The sequence below is a fragment of the Falco cherrug genome, chromosome 13, assembly GCF_023634085.1.
Source record: "Falco cherrug isolate bFalChe1 chromosome 13, bFalChe1.pri, whole genome shotgun sequence".
Taxonomy (NCBI): domain Eukaryota; kingdom Metazoa; phylum Chordata; class Aves; order Falconiformes; family Falconidae; genus Falco; species Falco cherrug.
In genome coordinates, this window is record NC_073709.1 from 22,589,508 (window position 1) to 22,609,258 (window position 19,751).

The window sequence follows — 19,751 nt, forward strand, 5'->3', positions numbered from 1 at the left end:
CGCAGCCCCCTCGGCAAAGCACTGTTTTCAATTCATGCATTCCTTCAGAGTCCACTATGTAACACGTTAACGCAAAAACATAGAATTAATATGAACAGTTAAATACTGGAATTTTTATTCTATGTATTAAATTAATAACAGGTCTTATTAGTCTAGCAAGCTTTTTATTGTTTATATATAATCTTTGTTTTCTGTTAAAATAAACTGTTAGGGCCAGGTGCATTGAAGCAGTCAAATCCAAATTCAGTCTCAGGGCATAAACGATATACTCAGGAGAGCACCTTAAAGCGTCCTTCATAAGAAAGCCAAGCACATCTGAAGTCAGCCCTCACAGACCCTTCACCTGTGGGACATTGGGCCTATCTCACACTTCTATAATTGTTCTCCTGCCTGGCCAGACTAGAACATTCTTATCCTGCTTACAGGCTACCACAGCTGACATGGAGAAGGCTGTAGGTGTAGATGAACACAGGTCTGGTTACAGGACCAGGCTTGATCCCCATTTCCTCCCTCTGGAAAGACGCAGGATTCATGCACGTGCCAGCCTGCAGTACGCTGTATATAAAAGGCACATCCAGCCCAAACTAACACGTAATCAATACACCTATCAAATGCCAACAAATCCAGAATTTAGCTTGAATAAAACCACAGTTCGTCATCTGAAATTATTGTCTTTTCTCAAACACCAAAAAGCCCCTGCTCCCGCACAGGCAGCCTCCGTGACCGGGCTGCTGCCCTGTGTACCTGCAGGTGCCCCCGTGTGACAACACAGGTGAAGGCTTTGCTCTGCGGCCACACGCTGCTGCTGGGCACAGCACTGCTGATCTGGGCAGCAAGCTTACCGCCCAGTCCTTCAGCAAGAGGAAATCATTATTTGTAGGAATAACACCATATATTTATGCAGCCATTTTCAGGACTGGACCACAAATAAGTCTCATGCATCAAGAAGACGTGGCTCTTCTCTCATCCTTCTTCCCTGTGTTAGTTGCATCCTAGACAAGCTAACGAGCACGATGTTATCCAGGACTTCATTACAGAGGTCACAAGAATGTTTCATCTGTACTTCCACCTCCGTGGTTCAGCTCAGCACCTTCATCTAATTCTCCAATTGCTCCCTCAGAAATATCCATGCTGGAAGAAAACTTCCCTGTTCATTGCCCATAATCTAACACATCTCTTGGTCATTTACTTTGCACATAAATGCCGTCATAGTCTGTTATCTGCATTCCCCAAATGAGACGAGCCGAAGACAGGGCCTGTATTTCAGGAGCCATGACGAATGCCTCTACCGCTTATTAAGACCATACTTCTTTCAGGAAAAGGGAGCTGAAGCTTAGTGCAGGAACACACTTGCTCCATCTGTATAAGTAAAATAAACTCTGCCAGGGAACATTCCTGGGCACAGAAACTTAATCCCACATGCACGCTTGCTAGCACAGCCTCTGGCCCCGGTCTGACCAGGACCAAGGCTGGTCCCTGGCACGGTCCCCAGGCACGATCCGGAAGGCAGCGCGGCCCAGGGACCGTTTCCGACGGGCACCCTGCGTGCAGCCGGCCCTCGGAGCGTGCAGGAGCTCAGCGGCACAGACGTGGGCTGCACCTCCCCGGTTCCTCCCCAAGACCAGTCAGGCACACTTTTAGTTTTCCGGTACAGATGTAGCCATACAATCCAAAGTGTTTTAGATGAAGACTGCTTCTGCCTTGGAACATCTCAGGGAGTTAACCTCAGCTGACGACACATCCCAATAGACACTGAGCGAGGCAGCGCTGTCTTGATCAAAGCATTGCTGCAGTCTGGCTTCATTTTGGACAAATTAAGTGTGACCTTCGTGCTCCTGGTAAATTGCCAACGCAGTGGACAACCCGGGTCTGAGATTTGTGTACATTTATTGCACTCTTCCCCCAATAAAAGACAAGCAGAGCAGGAAGCAGTAGAAAACAATTATAAAACCAAGCTACGATAAGGATCAGGACAGAAATGTAACATCCTTCTATTGTTTAAACCCCAGTTGCAGAACACAATGCTCAACATCAAAAATCCTAGGCCTCAAGCTTTAAGAAGTAAGAAATGTTTGAAGATATCATGTAAAAAGCATATAACCAGCTACAAGCAGATAACATCAACAGACAAAATAGCAACATATCTTAAACACTGCAGAAAGGGAGCGCTAAATGTTGTTTCTAAACTAAAATGTAATCACATGCAAAGCAAACGTTTAACAAACGTGAATTGCTCTCCATAGTACATAACCCCTGCTTCATGTTTGATGTTATTTCACATTCATCGCTCTCTTAAAAGCCCTTTTAAAACAGTTGTTACTCACTCGAAACCTTTCTTCCCAGGAAGTCTGCAAAAGCTGAATCATCTCTAAAGGTGAGCCTAGTTCAGTGATGGTCGTCAGTGTGTCTGGGATGTCATTGCTATCTTGGTAGCAATAGCCGTAGAGCTGAAAAAAATCACAACCAGGCAATATCAGTGCAACGTATCTTTGCACACTTTTACATTTCTCTGTGGATGAGGTGCAAAGAAAGCATCTCTTACAAGGCGCTGAACACTATATATTATATCGCCTTGAAGCCACTGCCCGAAAGCTTTTGTGTCCTCTCATTTGAGGATCTTTCCCTTGAGACACCCAAATTAGCTAGAAAAGTCTCTTGTGGGCACCATGCAGCACAACACCAGTGAAGAGTCCCCTCCATACCCCTCCATACAGGATCTCATCTCTATTAATGCTGCATTGGGTTTGCATGGCAAGGTTTGGTAGTAGGGGAACTACAGAGCTGGCTTCTGTGAGAAGCTGCTAGAAGCCTCCCCTACGTCTGATGGAGCCAATGCCAGCCAGCTCCAAGACAGACCCACTGCTGGCCAAGGCTGAGCCCGTCAGTGACAGTGGTAGCACCTCTGGGATAATGTATTTAAGAAGGTGGAAAACTCCTTGAGCAACAGCAGCTTCAGCCAGAGAGAGGAGTGAGAATATGTGAGAGCAACAACTCTGCAGACACCAAGGTGGGTGCAGAAGGAGCTAATAAATGAAATTAATTTTTCCTCAACTCATCTCTTTTGCCTGTGATGCTAATTGCTGAGTGATCTTCCTGTCCTTATCTCCACCCACGAACCTCTCAATGTATCTTCTCTCCCCCGTCCAGCCAAGGAGAGAAGCGACAGAGCGGCTTTGGTGGGCACTTGGTGTCCAGCCAGAGTCAACCCACCACAAATGTTTAAGAAAAATAAAATTAAAATATCCATGTAGAAACTTAATTGTATCTGAGGAAAATGAGTTTAGCCTATGCAACACATGGCTACATAAGACTGATTTTCTGCTTAAAAGACATCACAAAATAGCTTTAATGACGTTTCCCATAGGACTACTGTTTGTGCATTGAATGGCAATGTGACACGGCAGCTTGAAAAGCAATGGAAATGCCAAAACTTATCTTTGCCCAGCCAGAAATTGCCTTTTGCTATACTTGATGGACTTCTGCGTGCAGTTATCAGTAAGAAGGACAAATACTCCAAAATATTAGCTGCCAGTAGCCTCTTCAACTTAAAAGCATTTAAATGGCAATTTCAGCTATGCTTTTGCACCTTCTTGTATTTGCTTTCCATTTGAGTGATTAATTTTCACTTGCACAAATAATTGCACAAGAAGAACATCTAAAGACTGCGGAGGAGAGATGTCTTGCTTTATATGGAGCAGGACAATGTCTGACAGGGTGGAGGGGACAGACTTTTACAAACTCCCTGCCAAGCCCTGGCAGAGAGGCAGTTAAATGAGCCTGATAAGGATCTGATTGCAACTTTCCAGCCAGAACAGCATGCACATGAAATAAAATGAAATGTAATCTCTGCCCTCAGTCAAATAAACCATACAGTAAAAGGGGTCTGTGTGAAAATGCAGCATTAAAAAAATGCCCTGCTGCTATTCCTCCGCTGCCTCCTCTACTGCCGCGAGCAGATTCGAGTATCAGGCACATTCTTACGGCTTGTGACCCTCCCAGACAGAAAAGCAAAGACCACACTAAAGTCAGCAAATACAGGATTTTGTTATGAACCACTCTGCTAGCTCTGACTCTAGCTGTCTACTTTTAAAGGAAAAAAGGGTGCCAAAAAATGTAAAACTAGTAAACAATTTTTCTTTTCAGTGTACAAATGGCGCTGTATTTCAAAACAGCTGCTTAAACACAGACATTGACCTAAGCAAAGAGCGAGAAGATTTTATTTTAAAACATGTCGAAAAGATTTTGGCATCGATGCACAACAGAGAATTTGTGATAGATGCCGACACAACATTTGAAATAGGAAAAGAGACCTTTCCCTTTACTGCCACAACCATAACAAAGACTGCAACAGCAATCGCTTCTTAATCTAGAGCCATTCAGACCAGACTTGGGTTTGTTCCTTATCTTTTGTGACACCATTTTTGTGCAGCTTATTGACAGGAGTTAAATCTTTGTATGCTACAAACTATCTTAAGAGGACTGCAGCAGCACAATTCTGTTTAAGCCTTCTGAACTAACAAAACCCAAAATTAAATAAAAATATTTAATACAGTGTATACCTTTTCTCAGAGACAAACTGGATTCTGCAGTTCTTATTACCAGGTATTTCACATATCTCGTGTGTGGGGGCAGACTAAGAAGGCAGGACAGAGCTTGGCACGTTTGAAAACCCTCAGTTCTGAGTGTTAAAATCTAACATCTGTTTGTGCATCATCTGCAGAGTTCAGCTCTTGTCATTAGCACAGTAACACTATCAATTGGGGAAAAAGCCGCAAGGGAAATTAGCCAGCAATCTAGACTGGGAAATGACAGTATCAAGGTAACTGTTGGTTCACAGTAACACTGAACAGACAAAAAGGTATCAGTCTTCATTAGACAGTCTCAACATTTGTGAAAACCATTCCAGGAATAGAAATATGGATGACAAAAAACGAGTACACAGTCATTTGATTATAAAAACATACTACATACATATCTGTACACACAAAATACTGGGAAATTAGGCTTATTATGTATTTATGTGCACATGAACACATAAGTAGAAATTAATTACAATATTGATTTGTGTCTATTTTATCTCAATCCATGAATGCCAATAGCAATAATAATGATTTAATTTCTTCTCAGAGAGCTGGAACTTTGCTCGTAAGTAATTCTTTCATCTTAGTATCCAATTTGTACCTTGGCAAAAGTCTTCACTGCCCTGAATATCTGAGTATTCGGTGTATATTTTACTATATTAATACCCACTTAATCACTTCAGTCATTGTGGAAGCTTAAATGACCTGATCCAGTTTTGGTTTCATACTTAAATTGCTCTTTATTCTCACAAGAAAATTTTCTTGCAAGAGTACTGCTGAACTTAATCAATCTTACAGGGCTGAAAAACACAGTACTGAGTAAGTTAGTGCAGCTCTAACACAAAAAATATATAATCTAACCTGAACTCTTTATTGCTTTTACTTAAGTGAAAGCTCTCCAGATGCAGTGTTATTACATAATTATATAGAGTTATAAAAGCACAGAAGTCTGAGATATAAAGGATTTATTGGGCCGCATTTATACTTTTCTAAATGAACTCCTGAAACTAAATGCAAAAATGCACATGTAATTACACAGCCATATTTGTACATGCAATTACCATGATTACAAACTGGGCAAGTCCCAACAGCCAGTTAAGCATCTAAAATGGTTATATTCATCCCCTCCTGATGAACCGCCACCCAGCATACAGATGTTACAAAATACAGAATATATATAGATGCAAAATATTACAAGACAGTAATTCTTAGGCCTTTCATTTAAGAGGCTTATTAAGACACAGAAACAAGTACAGAGGTACTGCCCAAAATACTTTCTTTTTTCCTTCCTTTTGTTTTTGTCCAATCCATTTTAAGGTCTGAAATGAGACAAAATGGTTTGTATTCCCAGACAGTGAAGTAAGAAACAGATAGCTGGATGCATACAATAACAAGAAAAATAACCACACGGGGAAACTGAATATAGCTGGAAGCAAAAGATGAGCCAAAATATCTCCTCTATCTGAAATTCTATTAGGTCGGACATCATTCTCAGTGTTGCAAAGCTACACTTTAGACATATTCAAGCGTGATGGTTTTCATACGCCTTTTCAGCATGGTTCCAATTAAATGAATGGAAAGAAATACAATCCCACATCTTTTTGCTATCTCGAGTCACTGCATTTAAATGCCACCCCAATATATTTTTGTGTAGAACCTAATAGCAAACAGTCACAATATCGGGCTGTCTTTCTGTCTGTTTAGAAGAACGTATGCCAGATATGAAATGTTGGTCTGTTCTCACATTGTGTGCCGTAATTCATTTCTAGTAGCCCTGTTTACCGAATCCTTGCCTCAGTGTTTGGATTTTCTCGGTCATAAAGGCTCAGTCCTGCAATAGTCTTTAAGCACCCAAAACTCCCACTGACTTCAGGAGTGTTTAGGCACGCTGGGCACACAGGGTCAGCCCCCACAAGCATTTATATCGCATTGTAGGCGCCCACGTCCCTACAGCCGGCCAGTTCACCTCCCTTTACAATTCCCTTTTACTACAAATTATGGGGACAGAGGTGCCCCTTTCAGAGAAGCTGGTGCAGCGGGGGGAGGGCGAAAGCAGAGGTCAGCCCCTACACAAAAGCAGACAAGCTTGCTGAATAAAAACACAAAATAAAGGAGCTTATTAAGCTGTCATCAGCAGGGTAAGTCTGTGCAAACAACGAGCTCTCCTGCATTAGCGCAGGCACCCTAGCTGGATTTTCAGAAAAATAAATGTCAAGCCAGAACCTCCACTGAAGTGTTACATTTCACCTATAGAGACTGCTCAGTCGGGACCAGCAGGACTGGCCACCATGGCCAGCCAGGGCCAGTAGGACTGGCCATGTCCCGCCAGGGCTCCAGCCCCCGGCTCGGCTCTGCCAGGCTGCGCCAGGATCGCTGCCCTGGCGACCGGGGGGCAAAACTCCCCTCTACAGATCGTCTGAGCTCCCTAAGAACTGCAACACATCGTGAATTTCTGCCTTGCTAGTTCTTAGCCCTTCATGTTCACGGTCTTTAGGTTTTCTCTACATCCACTAAAGCTAGAAATTTCCCCGTTTTCTTTAATGAACATGAGATTTCCATGAGTCCCAGAGTGGGAACTTGAAGAACACTATTACCAGCTGTAATATAAGTGACAGGCTCAACTGCATTACACCAAACATAATTTCTAGAAATCTAATTCTCTTTTATCTTAAGTTGGCCTTGCCCAAACTTACTACAGTAAGGCCTAAACAGTGCCCACAATAGAAAAGTGAAGCTAAAAAAAATATGACTAATCTCACTGTTATGATGAGCAACAGTAGTCACTACTTGCCATGGCCTTTCTTTTCAAAAATACATGGACCCGGGGTTACCTAATCAAAACTGGTTTGTGTCAAGATTTATTTTGTAGTGACTGGGTGCCGAGGGGAAATAAAAAGCTCCCACTGACACTGATAGCCATTTGATGAGCCATTTATTTGAGCTGCTATGTGTCAAAACGAGAACAGCACATTCTAGAAGCTCTTGCTCCTTTACTGCTATCAAAGTGAACGTAGTATTTTTTATTCAACCAGTTCTTGGATTCACCTTTCATTCCTGGAGCACTGGGATAATTCCCTGCAAGAGCAGAAACTCCCAGCAGTGCCTGATACAGCCAAGATTTACCAATATATGATTGGAGATGTTCACGTCGCTGTAAGATCTATTTATGCCTTGGGTTTTAAGTACTTCCCTTCCTTGCTGATGGTATATGCATATATAAAGACACACAAGCACATATATGTGTATAGATGACATATATATGTATATGTGTTTCTATATATAATGTATACACCATATTTTTACCTATATTTTTATGTTTTATACATATTTTAAAATATTTTTTTATATATTGCCACACCTACTCAGCCCAAGAGCATCTGCAAACCTGTAGCACGCATCTCCCTGGAGAAAGGATGAGTTCCCTGAAAGGCCTAAACTTAATGAATACTGATCCAATATCAGCCTTCCTGCTACAGGATACATAGAGATGTTGCATTAGAAGTGAATTGATTTTCCTCACTGAAATCCAGCAATCAAGCCCTGCCAAGGGCACAGCTTCACTGGAAACAGACTTTCATAGAGGGCATCCCCAGCACCACACAGAACCTTTTTAAGAGTGGGACCAAAACTGTACGCTGACAGCTGTGAGGCAGGATTTCCTCTCCTGCTGGATATGGGAATCAAGAGCAAGCAGTGGGCAATTCAAACGTTAACCTCTAAATTCACAGCTCTGCCTAGGGTTTTATTTATAAACATAGTCTAATGATAAGCAGTAAACTCCAGAAGAGCTAAAAGGTACAAGAATCTCACACCTGGCACTGTTACTAAACATGGAAGTTCATTAACAGAAAAATTGGAATTTATTATTTAGAAACACACACACACATATATATAACCTTACCTGTTGGCATATCCACAGATATGTCCATACATTTTATATGAAGTGTGTGTATAACTATGCATATACATACCATACCTGCTGTTCTGACACATATTATGTCAGCTATAATCTTATGATTTAGTAACATTATCTCCCTCTTACTCTCCCTGCTTTCCTTATGCTCTGGAGTGGAAAATTCTTCTACTAAAAACATTTACAACACTGAGTTTGCATTGCACTGCACAAGCTCAAGGCCCAACCCTGCAAATATTTAGTCACACAAGTAGCCTACTCTTGTAAAGCCTTCCAGTGGAGACAAATAGATCATACAACCATGATTTCAATGGAAAAGGGCTGATACCACTGAAGGCACAGTTCATTATCTTGTAAATAGCCAGATCAGAATCTCCCCTGACCTCCATCCACAGCCACTGCATTCAGTTCCACCGCACTGCAAGTTTAACCCTTCGTTATGACATGATTTTGCATTACAAAACTATCAAATAACGTCTGTGCATTGCATGTTTGGAAAATCTCAACTTGGATTCATTCGACCTGTCTGTATAATTCTTCTTTCTTAGGTATGCAAGTCATATCACTTTGTACTTTATTGTGGCGAGCTCTAAAATAAGCTTGGAGTCTATCTGCAGCTACATTGTCCGAGAAAAAGGCAACTCCTTCCAAACTATGTTTTTCCGAATTTGGCCTAAAATATAAAATACCCATGTCTGGTGTCTACTACCTAAACTGAGACATTCAGCTGAGTGACAAAAGCAAATTCCTTTAAAATTAGTTTAGAGTCAATACTAGTATTAGCATAGTGCCTGTGAGAACTTCTTGTCAGGTTTTTCGTGGCCATCACAGAAATGAAAAATTGCAATGGGAGTTAGATGCCACGAGGCACCTACCTGAACCATCAGATGACTGTGTTGGCACAAAAATCCCTGAAAAAGACCTTTAAAAAACCCAGCTTGCATATCTGACACAGACACTTCATAAAGCTGGGGCACAACACCTCCAAGCATGGCCCCAGCTCACACCTCAGTGCACCAACTTTCTCTGCGTCCATGCAGCAAGCAGAGGGCTGGAGGAGCAGAGCTCTGACAGCCTTGGCATGCCCTTCCAGGGGGTCATCTCAGGGCCCCTTGGCCCACCACCACAGCCCCACCTGCCCTTGCCAGAATATGGCTGCAACCAGAAAACTGAGCACGTACAAAAGGGCACAGACAGAGCAGAACGGAGTATTTCAGTTGGAAGGGACCTACAACGCTCATCTAGTCCAGCTTCCTGATCACTTCAGGGCTCACGCCAAAAGTTAAAGCCTGTTATTAAGGGCACTCTCCAAACGCCATTTGAACACTGATGGGCTTGAGGCATTGACCACTTCTCTAGGAAGCCTGTCCCAGTGTTTGACCACCCTCTCAGTAAAGAAATGCTTCCTAATGTCTGAACCTCCCCTGGGACAGCTTTGAACCATTCCCATGCATCCTATCACTGGATACCAGCACGAGGAGGTATACCCCACACTCGGGGTTGAGGGAGTGGGGAGTGAAAGGACAGCCTCTAAAAACCACATGTTTTCCCTTGCAATTCTGCCCTGGCCACAACTAATTTCCAGGAGAGGATACTGATGTGGTAGAGTGGCCTTGTTCGTTCACTGTCACTCCTGTGGAAAAAGGCAAGCAGCAAAGGAGAACTTGACCCTGCCCACAGCATCCTGTGGTGACCAGTGATCTCCCCAAGCCACTGCCCAGAACGAGCAGTGCTGGGCTCCCCTGAAGGAAACCGGATGAGGTTGGAAGTCATCAGCTCTCATAAAGGAGGCAGAAATTCAAACCAGAGTTTTCTGGAATTATTTACATGGCACATAAAACTGAGAAGCAATCATAGAAATCATTCAACAAATGATTGGGATTAGTTTTATGAATGCCGCTTTCAAAAGAACGGACAATGTAGCCCTTTTAACTTACGTGATGGCACGTGCCTTATGGAAAGCTGTTCCTGCCAACAGCTTTGCAAGTTGAACACCCTCTACCATCCCATGCAATTCAATGGGAAAAAATGTTACTTGGCGAGTTCAGTGTCAAGATGTACAGCTTGCCTTCCAGTGACACGAACGGTTAGACTGGGTTTGCAATTGTATCAGCTCTGTGCTTGCAGCAGCTCTGAAGTTCTTGTTAACAGATCCTTTCTTCACTCTTAAAAGCGCAGGATAACATCTGGGCCTTTTGGGAAGCAGTCTTGCAATAAAGCAGCACTTTGCATAATTCTTCTTTCCTCGCCAAACCGCATCTGTCTGCTCTCTCTGCCCTTCTCCACTCCACCCGGAGCTCCTTGGGGCTGTGGGGACATCTGTTAGCAGCAGCGAACTGTCTCCACCGAGCCATCAGTAGGTGGCACTGCCTGCTTTATTCTCTCCACCCACACAAATGTCCAGTGTGACACCTTACATCGACCACCACTAACAATTCCGAAGGATACCCAAGCGACTTAGATGCCTTATCTCCTGCAAGGTGCACCTACGGCAATGTCAAGCAGCAGAGTGACCAGGACAAAGAAGCAGCTCCATCACCACTTGCCAAGCAGCAGTGGTGGCAGCTTTTCCACAGGAAGGAGGTGGCCAGCAAGCAGTGTGAACCTGTTCTGCCACTTCAACGGGATTTGGCAGGCTCATCTGCCTGGGACCTGAAGGTCCTCTGATCCTAACGCCAGTTAAACAGGTGGTGTCAGCCTGGTCTTGGCACCAGGTGTGGTGGCCTCCTTCATCTTTAGCCAACCTGTCCCAAGTGCAGCTCAACTGAGCTACTTTAGAAAAGCCTTAGAAGAAATTCCCAGTCTAAGATGACCCCTGTACTTGCCACGGTCCCCTACCACGCATGTGGAACGCATGGCCAGACCCCAGCCAGCCCCAGTCACAGCCCGGAAGGTTAATTCTCATTAGGCACTTGGTTTTGAAAGGTTTGCTCCCAAGAGCTGTGAATCTCTGTTGCCGCATCCAAAATTCAGAATGACAGATTCTCCATGTAGTTACCCACCAGCTGGTGTCAGCAATCCCAGCACTCCTCTCAGGCGAGCAGTTCCCAAAGCTGTCATGGTCAAACTCCAGCCAATTGCAGATCAAGGCTTGCTGTTGGGAATCCTGCACCATTGCCAGCACAAAGAGGATTCAACGCCCACCCGCTGGCAAGAGGGAAGAGGTCCCCGAGTAGCTGGTTTTACTGTAGCTTGGTCTCCCCTTCCCCCCTGCTTTCTGTGAAAACAACAGTGGATCATGCAAGAAGGATGGGGTAAAGGATCAGAACTTCACAAGTCATATGCTCCCTATGCAAATGTGTTTGCACTGGAAATTAACTGTATACTGGCTTTTTTCAGACTTGGAAAGATGGCCTACTTCCACCTGGAAGAAGCAAACTGTATACAAAGCTTTATAATTTTAATTCCCACATTAAAATTAAAACTGCCATATCCTGCTGGCTATGCATATGTACAGGGAAACAATCAGGGTAAAAGGTCTGTTAATTATCACAAGTAAAGAAAAATCTTCTTTTAAAACAGTTATTTAAAAATACCATGATCAGCTAGCACATCTTAAGTCTGCTGAACCTGTCAAACAGCAAGTGATGTATAATTTCCAACATTATTTTAATCAATTAATTTTCCAAGCAATAAATATTCTCACTGTAATCACAAACATTTAAAACAAATCAGTAACAAACACATTGGAGCTAACTGAATCAATTCATACAGAAACTGCTTTGAGATTGTAACTTGGGTAATGACTCCTTTAGTGTGGATGCTATCTCAGCATCTCATCTGCACATTTTAACTTTACACTAAAGCTACATAAGCCAAATGAAACTGCCTTGCCGGGGCAGTCAGCAAACCTCCAGTTCCGTTAGCAGCTAGTGTCTTCCACTGGCTTCAGACAAAGCCAGCCCTTTTCCTTGAACGAGCTTTTGTGTTTGTTTTTAAGAAGCAGCTTCTTCTCCAATGAATCACTGTGAACTCACACTAGAAGTGCTAATAAACAGCTGTCACAGAAATAAGCTTGCACTTTTCCAAACGCCTGCAATTTCAAATCTTCCCTCCCTTCTCTTCAGCTTCAGCAACCCAAAGGAAGAAAGAACGGCAACACCCTTAATTCTGATACTCCAAGGGCTATAATTACATTATTACAGTAAATCAAACATTGCCTTTGTGTCTTTACAATCGTGCTCATTGTTTGAAATTAACTGCAAATGGTTTGATTTTCTTTTCTTCCTCAAATACGGGCAGGGAGGAATTAAAGCACACTAAATCATTTTCCCCACTAAAACGCACGGAAAGCCAGGATTCAGACAGCAGCATTTGAACTCTGCAAGAAAAGAAACCGCAGCACGGAGGGAAAGGAAGAGATCAGGCACCGCATTTGACACAGAGCGACTGCAAAGCAATTAGCGGGCTGCTAAATCCTCTGTTACCATAAATCAGTGACCCAGTTCCCCCTCTTCCCCAGTGCCCTTCATTATAAAATCAACTTTAATGAACTACCCCTCTCTTCCCCGCTCCAAAGCAAATACATTCCCACTGCAGCCTGCACCTGCCCTTCCCAGCGGCTGCCATGCCAGGGAGCCCCGGGCAACCCTGGTGCGCTGCCCCAGGCTGCGGGGGCAAGGGGGCGATGGCTCGGCACTGGCACGGGCACACGAGTGATGGGCAGAGCATGGAAATAAAAACAGGAGGGCGAGCTGCCTTCGCCTCAGCGCTGGCCAACACGAAACTGCTCTCCCTTTTGCCAGTTTTTCAGCGTTTCTTTTGATAGACTTGGTTGGCCACATCTGCCCGAGCTGACACATCTGGCTCCTTCCCCGGGCGGAGGGCACGGTGGATATGTCAACATGCTGTCTGAAGGCAGTGGTACTTTCTGGAAAGAGCTCTTTTCCCTTCTATCATATATTGTATAATAATCAAGTCTTTTAAAAGGATGGCAAAAAAAAAAAAAAAAAAAAAAAAAAAAAAGCTGATTTTGACAAGAGACAGGCCAGAATGGGAACTGCTGAGACAGTAAAGAACAAGCCTGTTATCTTACAAACTACACTTCAGGCTGTCAGCTGCCAGAGATTTACAGGAAAACCCCCTTTCCTAGGACTGAACCTACACGAAAACTTTATTTCCAGCAAGAGAAACTCACGAACGCGCTCACCCCGAATAGCCCCTGACCGGGGCCGGGGATGCTCCGGCGCGGCGGGGCGCGGGGGGCCGGCACAGCCCGGGGGGGGGAAGCGGCCGCCCCTCGGCCCACGGCGCCCCGCGTCCTGCGTGGCTGTGCCCCGGATGCGGGGCCGCCCCCCCCCGCGGCGTGGGTAGGCGGGGGAAGCCCCCCCGGCCTCACGGGGCACCGGCCCGGCTCAGCGGGGGGCTGCGGGGGTCCCGCCGGCCTCTGCCGCGGTGCGGGCGGCGGGCGCTCGCCGGTGGCAGCGCCGAGGGAGAAAGCACCGGCCGCCTCCGTGCCAAAGCCCCCCCCGGTCCCTCTTCGTGCCCCGGGCTGCCGGCTGTCCGCCGGCCCGCAGCGCGGCAGGGTGGCAGGAGGGTGGCATGTCCTTCCAGCTATTTATAGCGGCCGGCTCGTGTTCGGGTATGGCGGCAGGCGCCGGCGGGGGTAAGGAGCAAAGAAGAGGTAAGGGGCGCAGCAGAAAAGCCCCCGGCCTCTGCCGGCCCCGCAGATGCTGCGCCGTGCCTTTGGCATCTGTAGGCAGTGCGGGTCCTGCTGCTCCAGTGAAAGCCGAAGCGGCTGTCAAAAGCCAGCGGAGGGGAGGAGATACTGGCGTTTGAACCGATCTCCTCTGCCTCGGCAGCAAACCCTGGACAGTGATTTCTAAGCCCCGGCCCGGCTTCCGCTGAAAACAAGCTAAAAATCAGTCTTGAGTCGGTAGAGCCTGTCCCCTTTGAGATGTCTCTTTTAGGAGAGACACAATCAATACATCTCGCTCTGCTCGCTGGTGCCCCTTTTCCGCACCGGTTTTAGGACTCCACAGCCCCATCCCCGGCCCATACAGCCGCCCCGAGGTACAGCCACCAGCTCGGTTTTTACAGCCCCCTTTCGAGGTAATGTCGTACCTCGTTTAGCCCTCTCTCGCCCCGCAGCGACCTGGCCCCGTGCGCCTCCAGAATGAAATATGTTAAACAAAAAGGTGGGTGATGTACGGGGGCTTGGGGCTTCTCTGATCTCAGCCAGGCAGCTCTGCCGGGGGCTGGCAGAGCCGGAGGGCAGACAAAAGAAAACGCGGTGACAAAAGTGGAACGAAACTGAAAACATGTTTCTGATTTAAGTGTAATCTATTTTGAAATTGGGTGGCATGTAAATATGAAACCCTAATTAACACGCGGGAATTTTGCCCATGAGAGCATTTTCCCAGCACGGAGGCCGGGTGTTTCTCCTCCCGGCGCTTGTGGAAGCGCCTGCTCATCCTCCAGCTGCTTCAGCCCCGGCCCTCCTCGCCGAGGGACACCCCCCACCCCCCCTTCGCCTCTCCCTCCAGAGTCCACCTGAGATGACGGAACGGGGCAGCGAACCACCGCGGCTCCCCAGGCTTTGAGGCTGCGGTAGCGGTGCTGCAGGCGGCTTGGGCGGCGCGGCCAGCCTGCTGCCGGGGGTCCCGCTGCCGGGGGTCCCCCTGCCCGCACACGCAGGCTGGCTCGGGACCCCTCGCAGACAACGCACCCTCCTTCCATTTCGTGAGGAGTATTGATCCAAATGCATATTTCCAGAGCAGAACACCACGATGGGGAAGAAACGCTAGTGCCTACCAAAACGACCCGCAACTTTAAAAACACGCACATTTCAAGCTCAGCCTGGCCAATTCGCTTCCACTGAGCAAGAAAAACAATCTTGGGGGGTGCGGGGGGGGATCCCCTCAGCTTTTACAACTGTAGGGTGTATTTCCTGCTGTCAGCTCAATCAGTAACGATGGCTGCACCCAAGCCTGGCTTTCCCAATGAGAATTCATCACAGTAACCAAGTTGCAGCTAACATCCTTGCTACCAGCACAGCTTTTTATAGTTTCCTAGGTATTGTTCTTCCTACTTATTATAGCTAGACCTGGCACCACAGAGGAAAGATTATGGAAATAGGAAGGAAGGAAGGAAGGAAGGAAGGAAGGAAGGATGGTTAATATCTATTTTCTTGTCATGGATAAATCATGACTACCCTTTCTTTGAACAGTATATGAAACTCGAGAGCTTTGATCGTTGGGATCTGAAGTTCTCGTGGGGGAGCTGGTACTCCTGCTGCAGCTGCTGAAGAAGAAACACAAAACTCCTTTACTCCATTCAGTTCAAAAAGCACCTACTGCGAAACCGTCTGGTCTAACGTTCATTTTTTATTCTACTGCAACTGCTCATGCTATGCGAAACGCAATAGGAATTTCCACACCAGCATTTACATCCAAATGGACCCGTTGAGATTCATGCTGATGTGTAACAGTCCTACAATGCAGCCCTTCTGGCAAGTGCCGCGGTGCCGGCGCGCTGACTAACGCGGCTCACACTCGCCCTGCCCCCGTAGGTCACCCAGCGGGCCGCTCCCGCTGCCGGGGTGCCCCTGCCCCCCGGGGCTGCGGGGAGCAGGCGGCGCTGCCATGCGGGACGGCCTGTAATTCCCACGTTTGCGAGTGCTTTTGAATCTCCGAGTCCTTCCTCACCTCAGTATTAATTTTGTTGACGAGGAGGAGCGATGGGACAGTTAACCGCCAGGCCGGCCGCAGCGGGGTGCCGGAGCGGCGGGGGAACGCGACGCACCCCGCACTCCCCCGGCCGTGCCCCGGGCCCGGCGCGCCGCCAGGGCCAGCACTCGGCGGCGGGGGCTGAGCACCGCTGACAGTGCGCGGCTGCGGCGGAAAGCGCCCATCGACGCGCCCCCTGCCTTCCCCGCGGACCCGCGGTAGGGAGGGCTGGCGAGGAGCCGCCGTGCCCGTAGGGACATCGGTGTCACCAGCCGCCGGGCCCCACCGCGCCTCCGCGGGGGGTGGGGGGTGGGGGTGGGGGGGGTGGGGGGCGGGTGGTCAACTCGCCGGGGGTCCGCGGCACGGCCCCGGCCCGCTGCCCTCCCGCGGGGAACCCCACCAACCCGCTTCCCGGTCCGCACCGACAGGTTGCCCGCGGCGGGGCCGAGCCAACGGCGGAAAAGCCGCGCTACTCCCCCGGCTCGGCGGGGCCCCGGCCGCCCGCACAGGGCCCGCGTACCTGCAGGACGTTGGCGTGGCGCAGCCGCTGCAGCAGGATCATCTCCTTGACGATCTTGTAGGCGGCCAGGCGGTAGCAGTCCCCCAGGGCGGAGAACTGCCGCACGCAGTGGGCGATGTCGTGCCCGCCGAAATCCACCGCCTTCAGCGCCACGGCCAGCGTGCGGTTGAGGACCGCCTTGTAGACCGCCTTGGTGTACCCCGAGCCCAAGTACTGCACGCCGCTGACATTGCGGATGTCGCGGCAGCCCAGAAGCGGCGGCTCCAGCGAGAGCTCGGCCGAGGCGCCTGCCCGCAGCCCCGCCGCCGCCCGGCCCCGCGGCCCCGGCAGCCGCGGCTGCTCCGCCGAGGTGCGCGGTGGGGCCAGGTCCATCAGGCGCCGCTCCCGCGGCCGCAGCGGCCGCCGCCCCGCCGCCGCCGCCGCCCGGTGCTGCCGGTAGCGCAGCACCTCCTCGTAGCGCTCGCGGATCTGCCGCGCCAGGGCGGCCCGGCCGCCGCCGCCGCCCTCCTCCTCCGGCGGGTAGAGGGGGGCGCCGGGCGGGGAGGGGGGCGCCCCGTCGCGGGGCGGCGGGTGCTCGGAGCCGGGGATGAAGAGGACGTTGAGCAGGGTGCCCAGCAGGAACGCGAGGCAGCAGCCGGCCGCCACCGCCGTCTTCCTGCGCCTCATCGCCACTCCGCTGCCGGCTTGTCCAGCCCTTCGGGCTCCTCTCGCCCCTTCCCCGGGAACCAGCTCCGAGGCTTTTCTTTTTTTTTTTTTTTCTACCCCCACCCACCCCCCGTTTTTTTTTGTTTTTTTTTTTCCTCCGGGCTGCGCCGGCGGCAGAGCGGACCCGGGCGCTCAGCCGGAGCTCGGCTCCTTACGGCGCGCCCGCATGACACTTGCCTCCCTGCTTTTAAGCCCCTGAAGCACTTATTATTAGCGGGACCCGGAGGGGGCGGGGGGGCGGGGGGGATCCCCGGCTCTCTATCCCCGCCGACGCGCACTGATTGACAGCCCGGCCCTCCCTGCGGCCCGGCCGAGCAGCAGGGGGGCCTGGGAAACGTAGTCCCCCGCGGAAGCCCCGCCGGCCGCTGGCGAGCCCGGGAACCGGGACTACATCTCCCAGGCTCGGCCGAGCCCCCGCCGGGGAAGGCGCGGGGCGGGGCGGCGCGGAGCGGGCGGGCCCCTCCGACGGGAGCCGCGGCCCCGGCGCTGGGGCGGCCGCCGCCGGGGGCTGCCGGGCCGGGGGCAGCGGTGCTTCCCACGCGTGTTCGCGCGGCAGTGGCTTGTGCGGGATGCCCTTGTCCCCGGCAGCCCCGGGAGCGGGGCCGGCACCAGCGCACGCGTACCCTCAGGGCCACACAAAGGAGGGGCTCCCTGCCTTGCTCGCCTCCGAAGCAAAGCGAAGCGGGGCGGCTGCAGCCGGGAGCCGCGGGGTCGCGGTGCGGGGTGAAACCGCAGCGGTGGGGTCTCGGTCGCGCCCCCTCTGGCTACAGCACCACGCGGAGGTGGGGGCTCGGGGTGCGTGTCACCCACACGAGGCTACAGCCACAAATCACAGTCCCGGCATGGGGTAGCCCCTGCCCTATTGGAAATGTGAATTGCAGGGGTGAGTGCTAATGACACGGTTATCCATCAAGCCCGTTACGATGCTGTTAGCAACTAATTAACAAATACAATCAGCTCGCGAAACTGCCACAAAGGAAAGGCCATCAACAAGAGAAAAGCCGTAAAGAGTCTGGCGAGGCAAAGTTCAGCACAATGGAAGCGGGAAATCATTTGCAATCAGGGAAAGGGACGAGCCATTTAGGCAATACACATCGGTCATTCCGGGGGGGTGGGGTGGGAGGGGGGGCGGGTAGAAGAAAAAGAAAAAAAAAAGAAAAAAAAAAAAAGGAAGCGGCGAAGGCTCCCAGGAGCCAGCGTGCCGCGGTCGCTAGCCTTTCCTCCAGCGCCGCCAGAAAGCGGAGCTGGGGAAGCTCAGCCCCCGGACCGGACCGGCGGGGAAGGGCTCGGGGGCCGGACGGCCCGTCTCTCCCGGGAGCCCTCGGCAGGCACTGGCGGCACGGCGGACCGGGCGCCCCTTCCCAGCAGGACCCCCGGAACCCGGCACTAACCACCACATTAAGATACCGGGGGAGCGCGTAATCACCAATTAAAATAAAAATAACACGGAGACGGAGAATGTGTATGTGCCTGTGCCGGCGGGGCCGCAGCCCCAGGGCGCGCCGTGCCGCCCCCCCCCCGGGCGCTGCCCACCGCCCCCCCCGGGCGCTGCCCCGCGGAGCTCGCTCCGCCCGCCGGGGCGGTGCCACCTGCGCTCCCGCGGCTGCGGGCGGGGAAGAGCCGGGCTTTATGTTTGCTGCAGTGCGGAGGGGTTTCTTTTTTTGGGCACCCTCCCAATCGTTTCTGGTTTTATCTGTCGGGTGCAGCGCTTACCTTTCAGCCGTGCCAGGGTAGCTTCGTTGCAGACTTCCTGAGCTAGCCCCTGTGCCCGCTGTGGGATTTCACGGGTGTAGAGGAGGACGGGTTGCAGGCCGGGATAATTTTTTGCAAAGTAAGCGAGTTTCCAAATACGTTGGGACACCTGTAGCTCTCCCTGTTTTGAGTGGGATCCCCCGCACCCTCGCGGGCGGCGGAGGGGCTAGGATTGCCTTCCCGCGGTAGGCTTGGGAGAGCTGAATGCAGCGGCCCTCCCCGGCAAGGCAGAGGGCTCCCGAGGCGACACTGTGCGGTGTTATGCTGCCGGTCATCTTAAATGGCACGTCGCAGCTCAGCTCACCGCGGAGGGCTTCCCCAGTGCGCGCTCCCCGAGCCGCGCGCAGCGAGCACGCAGCAAGCGCGCAACCCGCCGTCCTGCGCACCCTCCGGGGAAATCACGGCGATTTGCCCGTGAGCACTTGAAACACGTACGCTCGGCTGGATTTATGGCCTGGCTGACGTTTGCCAACACTTTCTATTGTTGCACAGATAGAGTCGGAATAAAGTCGGAGCGGTTGTGCAAGCGGAGGAAGGAGGAGGCCCGGGAAGCGTTACCAGCAAGCGCCGTGATTTCCGCGGGGTGTTTCTTATAGGCCAAACCGGCGGCAGCC

The 19,751-nt window shown here is 50.3% G+C and overlaps 1 protein-coding gene across 1 annotated transcript in view; it reads right to left on the reverse strand.

Moving 5' to 3' along the window:
• Nucleotides 1-17,432, reverse strand: part of PKDCC (protein kinase domain containing, cytoplasmic) — a 37,244-nt gene extending 19,812 nt beyond the window's left edge. Inside the window, exons 1-2 of the mRNA XM_055725975.1 lie at nt 16,681-17,432; nt 2,325-2,447 (exon numbers count right to left, since the gene is read on the reverse strand). Coding sequence (XP_055581950.1) covers nt 2,325-2,447; nt 16,681-17,346 — 789 coding nt within the window. The 5' untranslated portion in view covers nt 17,347-17,432. The remainder of the gene's footprint in view (nt 1-2,324; nt 2,448-16,680) is intronic.
• Nucleotides 17,433-19,751: the final 2,319 nt, after the last annotated feature.